The sequence below is a fragment of the Apteryx mantelli genome, chromosome 17 (assembly GCF_036417845.1).
Source record: "Apteryx mantelli isolate bAptMan1 chromosome 17, bAptMan1.hap1, whole genome shotgun sequence".
NCBI classification, from domain to species: Eukaryota; Metazoa; Chordata; class Aves; order Apterygiformes; family Apterygidae; genus Apteryx; species Apteryx mantelli.
In genome coordinates, this window is record NC_089994.1 from 9,743,484 (window position 1) to 9,764,603 (window position 21,120).

Consider the following 21,120-nt stretch of genomic DNA (forward strand, 5'->3'; position numbering starts at 1 on the left):
ATTCACCCAAATGCCCTCTAGTCTCCTCAGCTGAAATTGATAGTATTTTTCTAGTAACTCCAGAAGTCCACACATGAATTCTGAGCTTATAGTAAATAGATAAATGTTTTGTTTCAAGTGATATACCCCATGAGAAACATACCCTCTTGACCAAGCATCTCTTTAGGAGGCACTGTATTATAAATACAACAGACTGAGTAACAGTTTTACAACATGGACAACCATTTAACAAAGACTACTCTAAAATCATTCTTGCGTTTAATCACAGCAATCAAATCCTCAAGTTTCCAGAAGGAACAGAAAATATTTTCTATTTTAACCTAATCTTGATCGTTCCTGAAACTGGAATGAAGTCAGTTCAATTATGGCAGAGTAATTTTTCAAAAATGTGATAAATCTAGCCTTTTCCCTGTTTGAAAGTGTTTCAGCTTTTTGCCTCTCTTAATATCCTGAAGTTCCACAGGAATTTTCCATCAATAAATTTCAATAAGCAAATGCTTCAATGTTCAGACTTTTTACAAAAACAGATATGGATCCATTAATTGAAGGATTTATCTGCTACTGAAAAATAAATAACACTTGCTTTTACAGTAAAGGTGATACAAACAAACAAAAAAATTACAACAGAAATTCCACTTGGGATCACACAAATGTTCACAGAACACAAATCAAAACGTAGCTGACATCTCCGAAGGCATTCTCCCCACTCTTTCCTCAGCTCCAGTTAGAATACTCTTTCTTACTCATTGATATGAACAGAGAGCAGGCAATTTGTGTTTTGGTGATGACTTCATATTAGAAAGAAGACAACAGAAAATTTGTCTGTTAATTCAGCCAAAGAGCACATAAAAGCAACACATTTTGGTCTATGAATCTCTACAATATTTGGTCCCATACAAATTAACTATGTAAAAGCCTTAATAAAGCAGTTTTTAAATTGTATTCTGGGTTTACTGATAATCTGAAGGCACAAGTGGGGTGACAATTTGTGTGGCCAAGACATTTCATGTCCATGTGAAATCAGTTCATCTCCATATACTTTAATTTCCCTGGCTGTAAAACAAGAATAAAACCTACCTGTCTTTGTAAAGCTGTTTGTGATCTTGAATCAAATGCATCAAGAATAAAATATTAATACAGAAATGCAAGAGAGAACCTACCTCATAGGCAAACACATTTCCAGTTGTCTTGATGGCCACAATATGGGAGTTATTGGTGAATACAGTGAATAGCACCGGACAGTGGTATTTACCTGACAAGGGGAGAAAACGTCTGAATTCAGCATAAAGCCCTCATGGCTGTTTTAAAATACAGAATAGCTAGTTTGTTATCTTTATGAAGAATATTTACATTCCTTTTTAACATAAAATGCAACTTTACTGTCTATCTAATGTTGTTTTGACTCATGCTCTGATTCTTCAGTGCTAACCAGAAAGAGTAACACATAAGAGAATTATAACTCAGGAAATGGAAATGCAGTTTTGAAATCTACTGCCCTCAATGCCCCAGCACAAAACTTCGTCCAACACGCTTGATAAAGTCTCACAATATGATTATTATTGTTGTAATCAAAGCTGTATTGAGAGTATGAGCCTATATCTTCTAAGTGCCCAGTGCTCTATTTTCAGCGTCGTTCTCAGGAATACAAGTCTAGTTCATACCCAACAAAAGTTCACAGCAGATGATGCCCTTTGCAAGCTGTTGGGCTTTTAAGAGACGAGAGCATTTTGTATTCAAATGCAGCAAGCAGAATGCCATTAAATCTGAACACGTTATTCGATAAGGAACGCAGCTTCTGCTCTAATCAAGCTGTGAATTTTCCCAAGAGGGTCAGCATAAATATTAAGCACGTCAACAACAAGCAAACTGATGGAAGCCAATGGATGAGGAAAAGTAAAAATGTCTGGACGAGCTCAGCAGAGAGCAATTAAGAGAAGATTATTAATACTTGATCAGTTTGCTAGACTGGGGGTTTTGGGTAAGGTTTGGAAATAAGTTAGACCTATTTGATTCTTTTCTTCCTAATTACCATCTGAAAATCAAAACCAGCAGGGAGACCGGAATATATATTCCTCACAGCACCTGCAAAGACAGCGAAAGCAAGCACCTACCGAGCATTTATCTATTAAGGAATCAGCCAGAGGAGGCACTCTAGCCTCCGACATGCAGGAACAAGTAAAAGTTTGGGTTTATTTTTGTTAGTGTCACTAGAGCTGAAGGAAAGCCGTTAACACAAAGGCTTGAAATTCAGGAGAAAGTTTAGAAAGGATTTTATAGAAGCGGCATCAGGGTATGGCCCAACTGATGAATACATAAACACACTAGTGAAACGTGAGGCCTCATTCCAGCTGCATAAAATAAAGCAAATCACCACGCTTTCCCTTTTAGCACAAGTGAGGCTCAGGACGGCCCATACGTGCTGTTGATCTGAATAGAAGGTATTCAGCTAAAGAGGCATCATTAAATGGAAGAAACTGCAATATCTGAAGACCTTTTTTATCGGACAGGTGTGAACAGAAAAGATCCTGTGTACACAGCAACGTTTCTACATTTTAAAGAAATGTTTATTGATAGATTGGAATACAATATTTTTACTCTTCCTCTTTTATTGCATTTTCCCTTGATCTGTTAATGATACAATGTGCTTTTTTTTTTTTTTTTTTTTTTAAGGGGAAAGGATTCTGAGACTGCATGGCTGCCAGCTTTCCACCTCAGCATTGTTAACTGGACTTTTTTAAGCAAAGCACAGTATCACAGGATCTTGCAAAAACCTTGGCCGCAGTGACTCCTGACCATTCTTAACTCCCTGCTCTTGAGACACATGGAACACAAGACTTGGAAGAAACCCAGCAGCTACAAGAGTCTGAGAACAGACCACAGCCTCTGGACTTCGGTAGGGTGAGGAGACAAACACTCCAGAATTTTATTCCCACCTGATCCTTGTCACTCTCACTTCAAAGGAATCATTATCTGTCTTACAAAAGTTGAATTCATCTCAATTCTTTTCTTTTATTCCTGGCATCCTTCTTTGATGGAAGGTTTTGTATCTTTAGCCTGCAGAGATAAAACTCGAAGCTGCTTTCTTTTACGCTGCTACTCATAAAATCCCATGTGTTCATTTAAGAATAATTATTTTTATAAACAAAAAGTTGCTCAAAACCAAATGAATAGCAAATAATGCCACAAATAAGTTAGAAAAAGATAACAGTACAGAAATTCATCCATTTCTGAAATTTTTCCTTACAGTAAATAGTACCTTACTGCAGTAGTAGCTATAGTAAAGTGGAATTGTTGAGTAGTTTCCAGCTCATAAGTGTAAAGGGAACAGAAATGGGGCTTTAAAGATGAACACGTTGATCACAACAAGCAGTTAATCTACTCAAAAAATAAACATAACAGAGAACACAAGCTACATAATTTTACATGAGTAGGAGACAAATTAGGTTTTATCAAAGCATGCACTAAGAAAAAAAACACAGAAATTTACTGCACTTACCTTCACTGTTTTTAGCAAAATTTAGCTTTATAAGTGATTTGGCATCTAGTTTCTACAGAAAATAAAACATGAAAAAAATTTAATCACAACAGAATCTAACCATGGAAATAAAAGGAAACTATGACATTAGTGTTGGTACTTTAATATTATGTAATTAATTAATAATAAACTGCAAGTCATTTGAATCATCACAACCCTGGAAATTTAACAATTATAGACAGTCTGCAAAAGCAAAGTTCAAGGAACCTGAGAACTGGAAGATGATTTATTTACATTGTTGTAGTTTGATACAGTACAGTGCTAAAACAAAGTGAATGAACTTGAGAATTAATGCAACTTTGTCTTGGCACAAACCAAAAGGGGAGTTAGCATGAGAAGGTAAGAAGCAAAGGCTATTGCCACTGCTCAGAAGGGACAATTCTGAAAAAAAACCCGATAAAAGTCATAAAGCCAGCAAACTATTCTGGCAGTCAAGCTTCTTATTTTTTTGGAAGTAGCTATCATTTTTCTTTTCCTTTAGCAAACTCATAGTGGAGCCCACACGATAACTAGTAAAGCACTGGCAATAACGAAGAGAAGCAGAGCTGTGACTTTGGGAAACCACATTGGGGACACTGGGGCAGTCTCCCAGGACGCAGCTTGGGAACGGTTAATTCCTGTAATGACTCTGTGGATTATGGGACTGAGGCAACAGCCGATGGAGGGAGATCGCACAGGCTGATGCAGAGGGTTCAAGGCCCTGTGATTCAGAGGGAGCACCGCAAACTAAACTAACTTCCACACTGCACCAGAACGATTTTCACAGCCTTTTGGGCTGCCCTCTCCGCAGAGGGGCCTCTGACACAGGCTGGGAAGGGCAAATCGTTCTGGAACACCAGGCTGTGCCCTCCTTGGAGCCTCCCTAAGACACGAAAGCCCCCAAACATGGCCAAAGTAAAGGTGCATCTTTAGTAACATGATGGGGCAGGCCCACATATGCCCATCATTTAAGAGGGCCAAGATGCAACCTGGACGCCGCAGTGGCGTGACGGGGCACACCAGGACCACGGCGAGCTGCCCCTGGTCCTCCCAAGCCTGCAGCAGGACCCGCCAGGAGGGGTAGGCAGTGCTCAGCTGCGGCATCCAGCCCAGACACAAAACCGAGCCCAGCAAGCAGCAGGCTTCAAAGCTGAGTCAGGATCTCAGGAATAAAAAACGCCCTTTGATTGTATCAGCTGTCAGAAACAGTTTCACTGCCAGATTCACCCTTGAAAGCACACGGAGCATAGGCCTTTTAAAAGAAACAACCAGTTCTCTTCTCAAAACACGCACCTGAACAGATTAGGGATGTTCTTATAACCCAGACAGCTCTTTATAAACAGATACGAGTGGAGACCTGCCAGCCGCGGCGCCGACACTGCTAGTTCAATCACTATGGCAAACAGTGATAACAAAACTGTGCGACGCTAAGTCAGTGGGTTTTCTATGTCTAATCAAACTTCATATTCTTGGTTCAGAGCATACACGTTGTGACAGCTGGATTTGTTCCCTTGTAGGAGAGCGCTTCTCCAGTTGTTTTTAGTCATCTGGCAGGCTAATTTGCTGCCAGAAAGGCAACTATCTCTCTGGTTTATTAGCAAGAGGAACAACGAGAGACAGGGAGGGCTAGTAGGAAAAAGACAGGGAAGGGAAGAGAGATGCCAGGAGAGGTGATATTTGGTCCAACAGTTAGGAGATGCAAGAGCAGAATGGTTGGTTTTATTAAATGGATTCTCAAGGGGAAAAAAAAATTCATCTGCACACTGCTGAGATAGAGAGAGAGAGACAGCAAGGCAACAGCAGGTTCCCAAATGACTAAGTGAATACAGAATTTTATTCATTTACTTATTTATCTTTTTACTAGAACAAAATTGTCAAAGAAGTAGTAGGGAGATAGTAGAGGTGCCAAAAGGAACATACGATCCTGGACAGACCTGTTCAACCTAAACAACTTATTAACACAAAGCAGCATCCATCTGTGCACGTGTTGTGGAACAGTCCAAAAATTATGTTTAAAAAGAAAAAAGCTTCTTTAGAGAAATGACCTCTGGAAACACCGACAATTTAAAAGCCTTTCAACTATCTTCCTGGCAGACTTCAGCTATCCCCAAAACATGTGAGCAGATCATCATTAAACAAAAATGCAAACAGTTCTCCAGGAAAGACTTTAGCATGACTGAAGATTCAGATTTACACCTTGACAGAAATCTAGTGGAACAGGGACTAAACTGCTGTACAGACTTTAGAAGTAACAAAAGCTGCAGGACACTGTTTCATCTTTCAAAGCATGATGTGTCACTACAAGTGCTGCCAAGCCCTTGGACTCTGTGCTCCATACTCAAGGAAATAGTAACGGCATTTCAGGTCACATCTTTCCAGAATACGGAAAAGGGTTAGTTTTTAGCCTCAGTTACTCATGGTGCACTAGTTGCTTATGCTGGTGTCTGTTCCCCTCTGAGATCAGCTCTTATACAGTCTTGTGTGTTAACAATAGATTAAAAAATAGCCATTTTCATTTAGAGTTGAAATGCAGGCATGGCTCGGAGTCTCTTTCCAGGACGAGAACTTCATGCTGGAGAGCTGTACAGACACCGAAGTTTTACTGCCTCAGACTGGCCTCCTGTCAAACGCGTCTTAAAGAAGTGACCTTGGCACTTCAGCTCATACCCTTCTGCGAAGCTCTGCCCTCCAGCTCAGCTGAGACCAGCTTTGCACTTGAGCATGGCCTGCTGCCATCTCACGAGGAATCTCTCTAATACTCACAAAAGATGTTCTTTGTGCAAGCTACTTATGAAGAGGGACAGAAATGGACTGCGGGTTGTATACGAGAGAACAGACGAGGAGAATATAACTAGGGCTACACCTGAGAAATACTTTTAGAAGTTGATTAACATGTCTAATGTGTGGAAAGACAGGATTCGTCAAAGCAAATCTTTGGAGCACCAGAACAGCAAAAACAGGCTCTGATGGGCCACAAAGAGTTCCCAGGGTCACCAAAGGCAGTGCCGTGCCCCAGACAGGGCTGGCAGCGGCTGCGAGCAGGGACTCCGGCCCGCGAGCCAGCCCTTCCAGCAGGTCCAATTTTTGAAGACCTACACATTGCACAGGAGACTATGACAGAAGACGACCTGTGAAACCTGTATTATCTTTTTTTCTTCTCGAGTTCTTCATTTCACATGAAAACAGGATTATCCTGCATGTGGGTGAATCTGCTTTTATTTATTCTCCATCAAAAGTCAAAGCTTTCCGAGTGCCACAGCACAGTGTGTTGCCATGGAAATGACCATTATGCCACAAACAGAGGAGCTAGTCTTCACAGGAAGAGACAGCGGGAGTGAATGAGTCCTTAAATGAGTTAAAGTACTTGTTTTCATGTATTTCTTATTAGTAATAAAACACAAAGGAGCTAAAATACTGAATATGCAACTTGAGTTCAAAACTATTTTTAATCCGAGTCCCCCCCCCATGCACTTACTATCAAGTTTCACTAAATTTCCAGTGAAGAAAGGAAGGCAAAAGCAATGTTTATTAAAAACACTTTATCTAATTAAAATTCCAAATTCATAATCAAAACTTGCAATCAAAATGAAATGCCACGAGCACGCGCCACTTCCCCTAAACAAAAATAAAAGCTGTATATTCACTTCTATAAATATTTTATGCAAGAATACTGCAAAGCAGAACCTTTTAATGACATGTAATGCCAGCTGCTCGACAACAAGGAGGGCTAAAGAAACAAAAACAAAGAAACAACCAGGCCTTTTCCTCAGCTGACTCCTCGCTCGCAGGCACACCTCCACGCAGCCAGCCAAGGCTACTTTTGGCTGTGACCTACTTTCTCGCAGCAGCATCCAGCCCCGCTGCTCTGCTCTCTCAGCTGCCATCGCTCATCCCTCCCGCGATCCCAAAGGGCAGCTCCCTTCCTGACGCGCAAAGCGGAGGTTATTAAGACGGGGAGGTTAGTGGGGCACTGTGGCAGCTTGCGGGTGAAGCGTGCCGACTGTTTCGAATCGAGCCATTCCTTGTCACCGCTGCGCGTCTCATGATGATACGACCTACAGTCCCGGCGCATCGATTAGCGACACGTTCTGACTCCCTTTGGTCTGTGGCAGCGCGGTCGCGTTGTTAATGAGGTGCTGACCCTGCCGGACACACACCCACTGGGAAAACAGCCGTCGGGGACTCACTCGAGTCTTTAACCGCACGTGGACAGAGTTGGTGAGAAGCAGCATGAGTTGTATTTCCTAAGTACGGACTTTCTCATTTTATCAATGTTAATTGAGTTAACATTAAAATGTTAAACACTTAGGAATTGGATACCTTCCTGATGGCCTCTGGCAGGAACACACAATAATCCAGTGATGTTGTCATGGGGAAAAATTAATGTGTCATGTCTGAACCGTTAGACAACACCAGGTCAAAATCATCCAGTGCTGACATGACCATTCAGTAGGTTCTCATCCTACCAAAACAAGCAACAAGGAATACCACAAATAGAAGAGAAAACCAAACTAGATATTAATATTAAAATTGAATGTTGCCTATCAAGTACCAAATTCATCTTAACAGCACATGAATTTTGTATTAAATTCTTGGTTCCTTTAAAGAAACCTATTATTCTGTGCATACAACTTCACATTTCAAGAAGTCATCATATAATTTTTCCTGATGTAGGACCTTCAAGAAAAATGGGGATAATAATCGAATGCTGGAACTGTATTTGAATAGCTACATATATACTGTTGCTTATTTCAGACCTTTAAAGTGGATTTAACAACGATGAAAGGCATTGAAAACCTTCAGCAATTCTACATATTAGGGGAATGCCACAGGAAACAGCAGCACTAGTTTAACAAGATAAGCTGTATTCATGTAGTTCAATACTTCATGGAAAGTTTGGGGTCAAAAACCAACAGGACAGAACAGTCTCCTGATTCAAGCAAACATTTCTATGTTCAGCTCAATAGCACAAATGTTAGATATTCATCATATGGACAACTGCCTACCAAGTGCTAAAGAGATAACCTCAATTCACTTTCACAGTTAAGTACAGTTAAATACAGCTTCATCCAATACTTTCATCTAGTATGGAAATGTATACAAAAGATCCTTCACTACCCACTTCCAGACCACTACTTTCCCATATCTAAATTTTAATTAAACCGACACCATACTGTTCCCAAAGCCTTGTCTAGAGAATCATAAAGACATACACATGGCTTACAGATACTAGCAACAAGGTTGCTATATCAAAGAGTACATTAACAGAAAATACAGTGAGAAAAAGATGTGTTGTTTCGCATATAAGATTAAACCTGTAACCTTAATGCAGTCAGAAGTCTATCAATCCAAAGAAAGCATCCACCACCAAATCCAACATGGTTTATGGAAATAAAGCTATGCAGCAGCACCAAAAAGCTAGTCTCCAATTTTAATGAAGAACAGGCAAGCAAAGATCTGTGGGAAACCTCATGCTGCATCTCATTTAAGGCTAGAGCGTTTCACAGCTGCTAGTTTTTCAAGTGTCACAGTCATGAAAACCCATCTACTGTGCACACTTCCACCAAAACAAGGAAGGAGGGGGGGAAAAAAAAAAAAAGAGACCATCTGTTCAGTCTATAAAATCTAGATGTAAATACTTTTTTGCTGTAAGGGAAATAATGCCTTATGAATAATACTAGACATGTTTATCTGTCTGTGTCCAGAGCCGGCTTACTGGATAAAGTGCTACCTACCACCACCACAATTCTCACTGGCAAGGCGTGAAGGAGGCACAGCAGCTTGGCCAGTGACTCATGATACTGGGGAGTTTTAAACTGCTCCTTATGATAAAGTCCTTGGACAATAAGTCTAGGCAAATCTCATCTTCTTTGCCTTCACTGTTTCCCAAAGATTTAGGGAATTAAAAAACAAGCCCACCTTTTAAGACAGAAAAAAGCCAACGTTTATTGGCGCTGCCTACACTACTGCCTACTGTAGTAAGACAGATACAACTGTCTGTCTGCTACACACAGATACAACTTTGGAAGAGAAACAGCCAACAATTATCCATGTGTTCACCAAAAAGAAAGGAGAGTTATCTTTCAGGTTATTAGCTAACCAGGACCTTCATCCTCTTGACCTGCATGTGCTTTATGACCATTACCAGTTATGACACATGATTTTCTGATTGTTCCTCTGGGCAAGAATCATGTCCTAATATGTTTCTGTCCAGGGACCTTGGAAATTTATGGTTGCTAGTCAAATATTAACTCATGCAGCCTGTTGACTAAAAGCTAATAATTTCTGAAGCAAACGAGGTAAGACGACATGGTCCAGTTGCTGCATATTGAAGAGTTCATCTTGTTGAAAGTGGATTCTAGACAGCTGAGCAGAGGCCTATATTTGCCACCCACTCAGATAAAAATGCACCTGGAGAGAGTTTTTTTTAAATGAATCAGTAGAGAAGGCTGGAACCATCCGTTTCTGAAAAACATGCTACATTCACTACATTCAACTGGAAACAAAAAAAGAACAGGAAGAACCACAGCTCATCCTGGCTAATTCCTATTTATAAAAGTACCTGCTTCTGAAATGACCGAAGCTATCAAGAGAAAATTGTCAATTTATCATATTCCGACAGCAACATTCATGTCTCAACGCATCCTCTGAAAACATTTTCTGTCTTAAAATATCATATATAATGTATCAAAGTATTATCAAAGTATTGCAAGAAGAGATTAGAAAATATCCCCCCCACTGTATGAGGCATTCACCCAGCATTTTGTGTGTATAATTAAGATTACCTATGTTCAAAGAAGATAAATTAAAATTAAACTAGATGCAGAGAAGGATGACTGTGACTATTTGGGGAACAGAGAACCTACAAGCAAGATGAACATACGACAGGAAAATACAAGTCTCAACAAGAAAATGTCAAGAAAGCTTTGAATTCCTTTGTAACAAATACAGAGCTGTAAACACTAACTGTGAGAAGAGCAATACTGGCACAAATAGAAATGAGAATAAGCTGCTCAAAACCAAAATTTACAGAAGATATCTGTCAAATGGAAAGGCATCAGGACAACCTCTCAGCAGCTGTAGCAGGAGAAAGCAAACTAATTCAAGGCAGCGCACAAAGTTTACAAAGTAAATTGCAGGAGAGCTGAAGACCTAAGAGAGTCTTCCAGCCTCATGTTCCTGATCCTTTCACTCTTCCTTCTGCAGCACAGGAAAATCACCTAAGCTGGATTTCTCTAAAGCATTTTTAAACAACAAGGCTTCCCTTGGCTTTTTACCTGTAAGCGTAGTTCTTAGCTCTGTGGTAAGCTATTACTCAGAACAACACGGTACTGCCACCCCCCACTGGAACTTTTCTTACAAATAAACAACAACAAACCCTTCATTTCAAATGTGAAGTGAAAAAATACGGTGAGTTTATCGAAAGGAAAAAAGGGCTACTGACATGTCCACCTGTGTAACGGCTGAACATTTGACTGAATTGCATCAGACAAATTAAGAAATATACCTTGGATTCTAAAGCTGAAGATGTGCCAACTTCTTCTGACATGCATGTAACAAGTTTCCCCTAGAGAAGACTTAAATTTCTCATTATTCATCAGTTACACTAAAGCCAAATGAGACCTGAAGTTACTGATCCACCTAAATGATCATTCATTTTCAATGCCCCAAGGAGAAAATGTAACAGGCTACTTGGATTTCAGGCATTATCTCAGATCTTGAGGAAAAAATCCCCATGAAAGGGGGATGTTGCACTCCTGTATTTTTCTAAATAATGAAAAATATCTTGATTGGTCAAATTATTTTCATCATAATTAGATAGTCCCAGCACTCTAGAAATAGAAAACTGATGTGGAGATAGCCTGACTATATAAGGCTGCACAGCATTTTCCTCTCACAGCATTTTATATTTAGACAAAGAATGAAAATGCTCAGAGTAAGCACATTCTCTTTGGAAACAGTCGGAGCAAAGAAAACTTTTCAAGAGAGAGAAAAAAAAGTAAAACCGAACAGTCATGAGGAAGAGTTGACTCATGCTGCAACATGCCACCTTTAAAAGACCCTCCAAATCCTAAGATAGTATTACCGCCATATTGCAGAAAGGTCTAGGCAAGTATTCAGAAAGTTCATCATACTCAACATTATCTACAGCTATTACATTTTCCTGACAGTGTATTCCAATGGCAGCTACTGCTACGCTGGCACAAGAGGTCACCTTCAAACCACCAATCCCTGTCTGAGGACATCCATTACTTGCTGCTCGTTAGCTAGAAACACACCTGGAATAACACGATCAAAACAGCAATTTGCACAGAATTACCACACAAACCACAAGAACGAAGTTAAAAAACACCATCACTATTGATTTAGCCAGTAAGGATCACACTAAATGTGAACTTGTCCTCTCCCCCATTCAGGCCAGAGATCTGTTCCACTCAGCTCATCCAACACTGGTGGTGGTGTTTGTGATCTTGGTCTTTCCCCCTCTGGTTCCTGCAACCCATTTACCAGAATCCATTCCTGAAGCACATGGGCTCTGTACTGATTACTTGATAAAGGTGTAGAGCAATTTGTAGTGAATTATAAAGCCTTGGCTGGAATTTAACCTGTGCTTTAACACCTGTTCCTACAATACAGTACCAGGTATTTCTCACACTTCTGACCCCATGTAGTTTCTTTAGTTACAACATTATAAAACAACAACAACAAAAACACCCAAGCCCTCTTTCTCAGGTGAAGAAATAATTGTCAGAGCTTTCTATCTTCGTATCTATGTTCTCAAAATATATACATGGTAAAAACACTTTAATGTTTAAGGAAGTTTCACCTTTGCTCCAATTTCTGTATCCTTTCCAGGCAGGATTTCCCTTATTCAGATAGCCAAAGACTTTTTTAGAGCAGAAAAAAACCCCAATGATGTAAGGCTGTTTGTTCATATTTAAAGTGTGATTAATACATTCAGAGGTAAGAAAGTAATCCTGCAACATACCATCTCCATTAACCTCATCAGCAAGCTTCTCCCACTTCAATGCCAGCAACTAATTTCTGAGATTGCCTGAAGTTCAGTTATCAAATTGAAAAGAAAACGTGCTTTCACAATTAAATGAGGTAACAATAGCCACCAGCACTTGGGAGAAGAAGCAGCTCCTAAACACACTTAGGGAATGTAACTGAGAATGACTTTTCCTAAGTTTTAAAATAACAGACTTAGTTACAACTTTTTCTTTGGGGACGAAAAATCAGTATTCCTGAAGGTGCCTGTAACTACTCAGGCAAGCATCACGTTACCAAATTAATTTCAAACAAATTATTAAAAAAAAAATGGCACTGCCCATGTCTGCACAGGGGCAACGTTTGCACGCCAGCAGTGCCAGATCGCGGAGGTGCCCCCTGTGCCCTCCATCGCTGCTGCAGGGCTCGGCCAGGGGCAAGAGCTGCCTCTCCAGGTGATTTCAAAGAGTGGATCAGACAGGCTTAGCAGATGAGGCACATACCTGTACTGCCAGACATCTAAGACCCTCAATTGTTTGATCATATTAGTCGTAAGCTCACCCGAGTCATTTTTATTTGGTAAATAAAGGACTAAGAGTATGGGAGAACAATAGCAAATATTTACCTCTATGCAGAGCAAGACTTCAGGCAGAGCTCTCTCTTTTAAGAAGGCAGATCTGCCAGTGGAAAAATTCAGAGATTTGCAACCTCCCAACCCCAAAGCCAACCCTTATTTTCCATGTTGCTGGCTCTGCCTTCTGCTGCTTTTTTGTATCCCCAGACTCCTTTTCATGGATATCTTCTGTTTACCCCAAGCAGGAGGCTTTCACAATTCTAGAAAATCCTCCAAATTTGAAAGATTTCCTTACTTCTCCTTGGTAAGATGCTAACTTATAGAAAGACTCTCAAAATAGCCTATAGGTCTAGATCCTAACTTTGCATAAGAGAGAACACAAACCAAACTGTGCTCTCTCTCATTTGGACGGGAAATGTGAGTCCTAATCTCTCATGTCCCAGGTAAGTACTTGTCTCTGCGGTTATGATCAGAGGTTTCACCACGGAACTGAGAACACCTTCCCAAAATGTATTTCATCGAAAACCACACCTGCAAAGAGTTTTGATTTCAACAAATACTATTTTCCATCCACTTTGCCAAAAATTCCTCACCAACCACCTGACACCATGCAGTAATGGGGGAAAAGGACTGATAAACAGTTTCCAGCTGGCTGCCAGGGGCTCGCTCACATCCGAACGTACGCAACCCGTCGGCAGGCAGAGACCAGCAGTGGGGCCAAGCTCCGGCTCAGCCCGGCTCCTGCCAGGTACGGCGGTGCCTGTCCTGCCACCCGGCCCCAGCGCGGCGGCAGCAGCTCTGCAGCAGGGCAGACACAGCAGAAACCGAGCCGGCTCACCCGCGCTTTCGCAGAGGAGGAGCACTCACACACGGTGGCCGGCAGCCCAGGCGCGAGGGCCAGGCACCTCCGCAGAGCAGTGCTACCGCCACGTCTGTGGGGATGGCGGAGCCGCAGCAACCGCCAGGCAGTGCCTTCTGGTGTCTTAGCTGGACTCATAGGTGTGTGTTAAGCCCAAGTTAAATCAACTTGACTGAGCCAACAAATCTTTTTTGCCCTTCAAGACAGATCCATTTGTCACGGCCACACATGCCCCTTAACACGAGAACCGCTTCTTGGGGTTATGCAGACTCAGCAGCCATATGGATTTTAGCTTGCTCTGAAAAGCGCACAAAAAATTCACACAGATGAGCCCTCTACATGAGTTTAAAAACAGATGTCCTTACAGTCACCACTGACTTTGGACCAAAGCCTTAGAAACAAATACCAGAGACAGACTGACTTGCAACTGCCTAAAAGAACTAAATTCCCACAGGAAAGTGGGAACAAGGGACCAAGACCGTAGCTACTTCTGAAATGGGGGAGAGAGACAATTTGCCCAGGGTTACAGAGCCAGACTTTAACAGAGCTGAAGTCCAACCTCAGTAATATAGTCTGCCCACACATACTGAGACTGTCAGTGAACCAGAGTGAAAAAATAGGTCTTTACATGGAAAACATTACAATACAAAGGAGAAAAATAACTCATAAGATATCTGTGCAACAAAGAACTATTTCCCTTGAAATTCCTGTGAAAAGGCACGCCACTACCTTCACGCAGCTCTATCATCTGCTCATATTTGAGATTCCAACAAACCTGATAGGACCCGACCAGTCTCATTTCCTGGAAGCGGCACTCGCAAGCCCAGCCGCCCGCCCGGGGCGGGCAGGCGGTCAGCGCTGGCAGCGCGCCGCCGCACGACACGTTCTGGCAAGCCTGCAGCTCTCTGCAAGCCTGAGAAGCCAAAGTGCTGTTCTCAGTGAAAAGGAATGAGATAACTATGACTTTCCCAGTTACCCTTTATTTGATGCAATTTCAGTATAAACATAGCTGCTAGGGCAGTGTCCTGGCACAGCTGACAAAAATGTAAGCAAGTCAACACCATCTGACAGGCTGTGGTTCGGCTGCAAGAGATGCACTGCTTCTTCCAAAATTATCGGTGCAGTAACAGAAGTGTTTTTTACTGCTATGCATTATTAAAAAGGAAAAAAAAAAGAATCTAAGGTTACTTTCTGGAATAGCTCACGGGAAACTCTAGACAGAGGTCAATGGTGATTTGTTTCTCCTAAAAAGGATATTGGTGTCCACACTGCACCTCAAGAGGATATTCAGAAAAGCAAGAGGAAACAAACCATAAGAAATTGTAGGAAAGGAAAGCAAAAAAATGTTTTAAACATATCAAAGAATAACTGCAATCTCAGCATTGCAGAATTCTTTTAAAAGGAAGGCTAGTGGAATGGTTTAGGTTCAGGAAAATCAGAGCAGTAACTTTGCCTACTTGCAGATCAGTTCCACGAACGTGCAATTAATAAAAGACTAGCACAACTCTACCTCCTGGGAGCACTGCAAAGATAAATACATGACTGCAAGGCTCTCAAAATCTCCACTGAGGGGGCCACTTCAGAAACAAGACAGCTAGACAGAGTTAGTGAGTACCATGAGCGTGTCATTAACGATACCTTTGCCAAGTAGCCTATTGATTTCTCTAAAATGTTTAGCCTGTAGCAAACCATAATAACACAAGTACAAGCCACAAGGGATTTCATTATCATTTTTAACTTCAGGACAAAAAAGGGAAAAAATGCTCTGGAGCCTCATCACTGTGACGAATCCCCAGTCTGTTAAAAGTAACTTCCTCAGCTGTTTTACAAAACAGTGGTGCAGCTAATCTGGCCAATTCCTTTTTAAACAAACCCGGAGACTTGCAGTTCTCTAAGCCACCAACTCATCACAGAAATTTTTTCTGGCTTCGGCAGTGAGCAAGTGGTACAAGTAACAGCGCATGCGCAGTGCTAAATTAAATAGAGGGTGATAAGCACTAAGCTGGGGGTCAGTAAAGTCTAGAGCTGCACAAACTCAGCTGACTGATTTCCTCTGCCATCTACCCTGCCTTGTCCCAGCACACCCCTCCCCATCCTGTCCAGCACCATCCTCCCCCTCGTAAAACCAGATTTGTCTCTCTGGGGAACAAAGACTGAGTTACAACATTTCTTTCAACCCCATTCTTCAAACTATAGCTCCATGGGGCTTGGTTCAGCAGAGCTGCGCACTGTTACGAAGTGCAAACATCTCCTTTCTCTTCCGAGCTGTGTGGAACGCCTTCGTCCTCTGGAGGACAGAGCAGTACAGCACAAGTCAACCTCGGAATAAACGGGAAGGAGAAAGGGCTCCCCAAACAGAGCGATACAGAGGAAGGGGGGGCAAACGTTGAGGAGAGGTGGGGGTGACTGCAGCTGAGCTACAGAAACACAAGTCAGAATATGCTAGTAGATCTCAAAGTTGGACTTCATTTGAGCATTTACAGCTCACCAGGTAAATCCTGCACAATCTCACTTGTTCCCTAAAGCATAGTTTCCATCAGCAGAAAGAATAACAGAGCGCTGTTGCTCAGGGACAAGGAGCCTGTGTTAAAATACCACTGCTGGGGAGGAACGGTGCTCCCAGCAGAACGCAGGCAGTGCAAGAGGGAGTGTGCAAATTAACTTGATGTAATGGAACAACTCTGTTAGGAGTCCACAGACCAAATGCCGTACGTCAGATTTCTACCCCGCACTCCACAAGACCGCTAGCCACATTACACATCTTGCTTAGCATTTACCAGAAATATTTTTAAATCATATCACGGTTCACAATAAGAAATGAAAACAGGTGTCATGAAGTTCATCTGAGTGAAAACAAGCAAACTGGCAACACTCCAGAACTCCCAACCAACACATAGAGCAGTAAGGTATTAGGAGGGTGGCAAAGACAAACGAAATAGCTGTAATTCCTTTCCTTCCGAACAACAAATATTGGCCTCTCCGTGTGTACAGGCAGGCCTCTGATGATCATCAGGCAAACACACCTGCAGTTTGCTATAACTCTAGAGATATCCAGTCTCAGACAGGCTGCTCACATCTAGAGTTTGGAATGCTGCATCTGTATTTAGCTTCTCCTCATATCTGTCTGCTGGGAAAATCTTTAATCAAACACAAGATGTTTCAAAGGTAATATTTTACCACAAAACAACCTGCAAACCAGCCAAGAATTCTGTGCAATAGCTGCCACCTAATGTTCAGGGAAGTAACTGCATTTACTCAAGGAAAAGATGAGTTTCAGTACGTCATGCAGCAATTTCTATTTAAAATTTTTCCTTTATGCCCTAATAAAGAATTCACTCACTTTAAACACACCAGCAAAAATGTAACACCATCAGGGAAATCCCTCCAGTATTTCATCTTTATCTGGTGTTCTACAGCTTCACACTATTACACAAAGTAATCCCTTGATAGTAAGCTATCATTTATGCAGAATAAGGGAATAAAAAAAACTAAAGCACTGATTATAGTGTGAAATCCCAGTCTTACAATGAACTATCATGAGAGATGGGACAAAATTTTTCTGAAATATATTGTCAAGATAACTCATTTTGCACCTCAGAGTACCATTAATATGCACTAGTATTATCTGTTGATCTCTCTAATCTGCATAGAGCCAAGTATCCATTTGGTTAGGAAGCATCACTGCAAGTTTTATCACAGATGTAGAGGTGACCTAGCCAGCACCTCGCTCCATATAGAACAGAGTTCTGCTTGTACGAGGCAGCAGCACAGAGCCTTTTCCAAAGCCCATCTATCACTCACCAATTAGGCTTTGTGAGCATCACTAGCAGTAGCAGGGGAGTTAGCATATTCATCTATATAGACTTTAATTACAACACACCTGTAATACGAGCAAGATACTCTGGGAATTTGTATAAATGAACTGCTCCCTTCCTCCACCATGTTATTTACAATCCAATGCAAAAAAAGAAAATGTAATGCTCTCCTCTTCCCTCAGGCACCTCCATGCACACAGTCAGAGGCTCACTATTTTCTGCTACAAAGATAATAAGCAGGCTGGCAGTGAAGCGATATCAGGTCTCAAATCTAAATGGTTCCTTTTTATTTTTTTAGCTAAAAAAGAGATTCCTAATAAATCTGTAATCTTATTTCAGCAAACTTGGTCTCACAAATATTATATTTCAAAATAACACTTCCATTCAACTTCTTTTTGCTTTCATTAAAGCACTTCTGTTTCTCCCACACATTAAATAGGAAACTAAACATAAGGAAAGCCAACAAATCATGTGAATACAACCATAATTACTTACTTCTCCTGTGATTGGATTGGTTCCATATTTCTTTATCCAAGGAACAATGCTCCTGAAAAGATAGGAGATAAACTAATAAGAGAAAAGTGCCAGTAGAAAACCTGCCAAGACCAAATGATGATCACACAGAAAGCTGACGCACAGCTGTAAGCAAGTCAATTCAGCAACACAAAAATAAAGCAAAGTACAGACAGTAACTTACAGTATGTCAAAGACTGTCCCATCTGGTGTGCAAACTGGGTATTCAAATGGCTGTAGAGACAAACTAGAAAAAAAAAGTACACACTGTTTTAGCAAAATCATCTGGAAATCATGACAACAGAAGCAAATAACATGTTGCTGATTTATTTGCACATTAAAGCAAGGCCTATACCAAAGAAAATACTGAGTGGTTACCAATACCCATTATCTGATTCCACGGAAATTAGGTTAAAAAAATTTTTTTTTTGAAAAGAACCAATGCAGTCCAGTAACTTGTAGCTGCCAGCACTCACAACCATACAGCCACTGGAATGGATACTGTAATATTCCCGAGCTCGCTTCTGTTGCCACGCCGGCTCCCAGCAGCACAAAAGATGGCTCAAGCACACACTGTCTTTGCACTGAAGCAGGTTAGGGAGTAATCAGCTGTCACATTAGCATCCCCTGTTAGGGGTATTTCCATAATCTATCCAGCTTTTCACCAAGCAACAGTAATTTGTTGATAGGGGTGGTAACTTCTTGAAACATTCGATTCACAAGAGGATTTTTAAAATGCCTTTAATAATATGAACTTCACACTTTTCACTCTAGCACTTCAAGCAAATTCTAAGCACAAAGTATTAACATAAATACTCCTTCAGAAAGCTAAATGATTGATTAAGGATGTTCTGACCGGGGAAAAGTAGAGATTCAAGTCCCAGTTACAGGGAGCGTAAGACTGGAACATGCATGTTAATTGAAGTATTTTATCACTTGTGTATTCTTTTAGCCATCAGGTTCAATCTCAATAGACACTAATCATGGAAAGTACTGGCACAGATTCAGTTCTTACTGGAATATTTCTTGCCACATTAATTTCATAGCAGACACAAGTCAATGAAAATAGCTACCTCAGCAGAACACGTAACTTCAGTAGTAGTTCAGGGTCAACAGACCGATGAATACGTCTGTCATTTAATAATGATAATGTAATTTTGTTCTCTTACCTGCAGTGATCAAATGATAAACGTCTAAAATTAGTTCGTGGAAGGTCTGTTTATGAAAAAGAAAACACAGGATTTTAATAAATACATATTATTCTAGGTAACAAAAATACTCTTGATGCTGTAACTAAGGAGACAATAAACATCTGGAAGTTACATTTTTCAATATGTGGTGACAATTTACTGATGACATGGAAAAATACACTCAATGTTGCAAAACTGTAACAAAAATGAGACTTCTAAAGCAAAGCATGAGTATGCTCCTCAAATGAATTTACACAGATTAGAAAAAAATCAAAATAAAACTCTGACAGATTTACAGCCCTGAATTTAAATTTGATGGTTAATACTGTTACTACCTTCAAGCTTTCTACTACCACTAGACACAGATCTTGCTGAGGGCAGGGATCATCTGATCTGGATATCAAACCTCGCATTGCTACAGTTTTCCCACAGAACAGCTGTGAAAGCCTAAGGTCAGTGTCACCGCTTTTAGGACTCCACTTGTAAAGTCCGGCAGCTCAAAGCCAGCTCACGACGAGTTCAGACCCCCGAGCAGCAGCAGGAGGATGCTCCGCTCCAAGAGGTCACTTCTTCAGCCACCCTGTGTTAAACCACCCCATGTGTCCCCGAGAGCCGTGGCGTACGCAGACGAAGGAAGCAAGGGTCAGGACATGCAGAACAAACCCTGAAGGGCTCCAATAAAGCAAAGAGAAGGAGACTTTAAATACGTGAGCGGAAAGAATGAAAACCAAGAAAGATGCAGCAACAGGAGCAGGATGTCGGCCTGCCAATATCCAGGCCGTAAGGGAGGAGGACGGCGCCCAGACCGCGAGATTTTTCCAGTGAGGAGGGACACTCGCAGCACCGCTAAGAGCAGAGCGGCTGCGAGCGAGCCAGAACCGCAGGCTGGGCAAGGACGGGGCGGCAGCAGCACCAGCAGCGATGTCAAACAGCCCCGCAGGGAGCGCCCGGCAGGAGGGCCGAAGCAGAGCTCGGCACCACTCACCCGCTTTCTTCCCTCCGTAGAACTGCGTGTACTCCGCGCACGTGATGTACCTGCCGAGACAGCGGGCTCACTCGCAGCGCCGCGCGGCCCGGGGCGCAGCGGGCGCGGGGCGTCGCGAGCTCCAGGCCCTGCGCAGCCGCCCGGGGGCTCGCAGGCTCCCACGGGCGGTCACGCAAACCCGGGCGCACCTGGGGGGCTTGCGAGCGCCCAGCCGGCGTCACGCACACCGGGGGGCCCCCCCCACCCCCACCCCGGCCACCCCTCCCCCCGCGCGCTCCCGGGGCCGGGGCCGCCCCCGCCGCCGCCTCGCGCCCCTGGACCCCCCGCGCCGCCCCCGCGCCCAACGGCCGCGCCGCCCGCTCACATCTTGTCCTTCTGGTGCTGCCTCTTCCCCATGGCGGCGGGTCGGGACGCGGCCCGGGCGCTGCTGCCTCGCCGAGCCGCCCGCGCCCCCCTCAGCAGCGGCCGCGCCGCCTTCCGCTGCGGGTGCGGCGGCGGCGGCGGGTGCGGCCGGGAACACGGGCGGCGTTCCGGCGTTCCGGGCGCGGGCGGACAAAGGAGCCGGAGGGCGGCGTTCCGGGCCCGGGCGGGAACACGGGCGGCGGGCGGCGTTCCGGGTGCCCTGGCTGCCCCGAGCTTTGTACCAGACCCCGTTTCCCCCCGAATACGGTGTCTGTCT

At 42.6% G+C, this 21,120-nt stretch overlaps 1 protein-coding gene across 2 annotated transcripts in view; it reads right to left on the bottom strand.

Moving 5' to 3' along the window:
- PPIL2 (peptidylprolyl isomerase like 2) overlaps positions 1 to 20,953 on the bottom strand; it is a 78,256-nt gene extending 57,303 nt beyond the window's left edge. For both annotated transcript variants that reach the window (XM_067307363.1, XM_067307364.1), the window contains exons 1-7: positions 20,806 to 20,953; positions 20,442 to 20,491; positions 19,436 to 19,481; positions 18,451 to 18,513; positions 18,249 to 18,300; positions 3,497 to 3,548; positions 1,161 to 1,252 (exon numbers count right to left, since the gene is read on the bottom strand). In XM_067307363.1, coding sequence (XP_067163464.1) covers positions 1,161 to 1,252; positions 3,497 to 3,548; positions 18,249 to 18,300; positions 18,451 to 18,513; positions 19,436 to 19,481; positions 20,442 to 20,491; positions 20,806 to 20,837 — 387 coding nt within the window. In that variant the 5' untranslated portion in view covers positions 20,838 to 20,953. The remainder of the gene's footprint in view (positions 1 to 1,160; positions 1,253 to 3,496; positions 3,549 to 18,248; positions 18,301 to 18,450; positions 18,514 to 19,435; positions 19,482 to 20,441; positions 20,492 to 20,805) is intronic.
- Between the last annotated feature and the right edge of the window lie 167 nt (positions 20,954 to 21,120).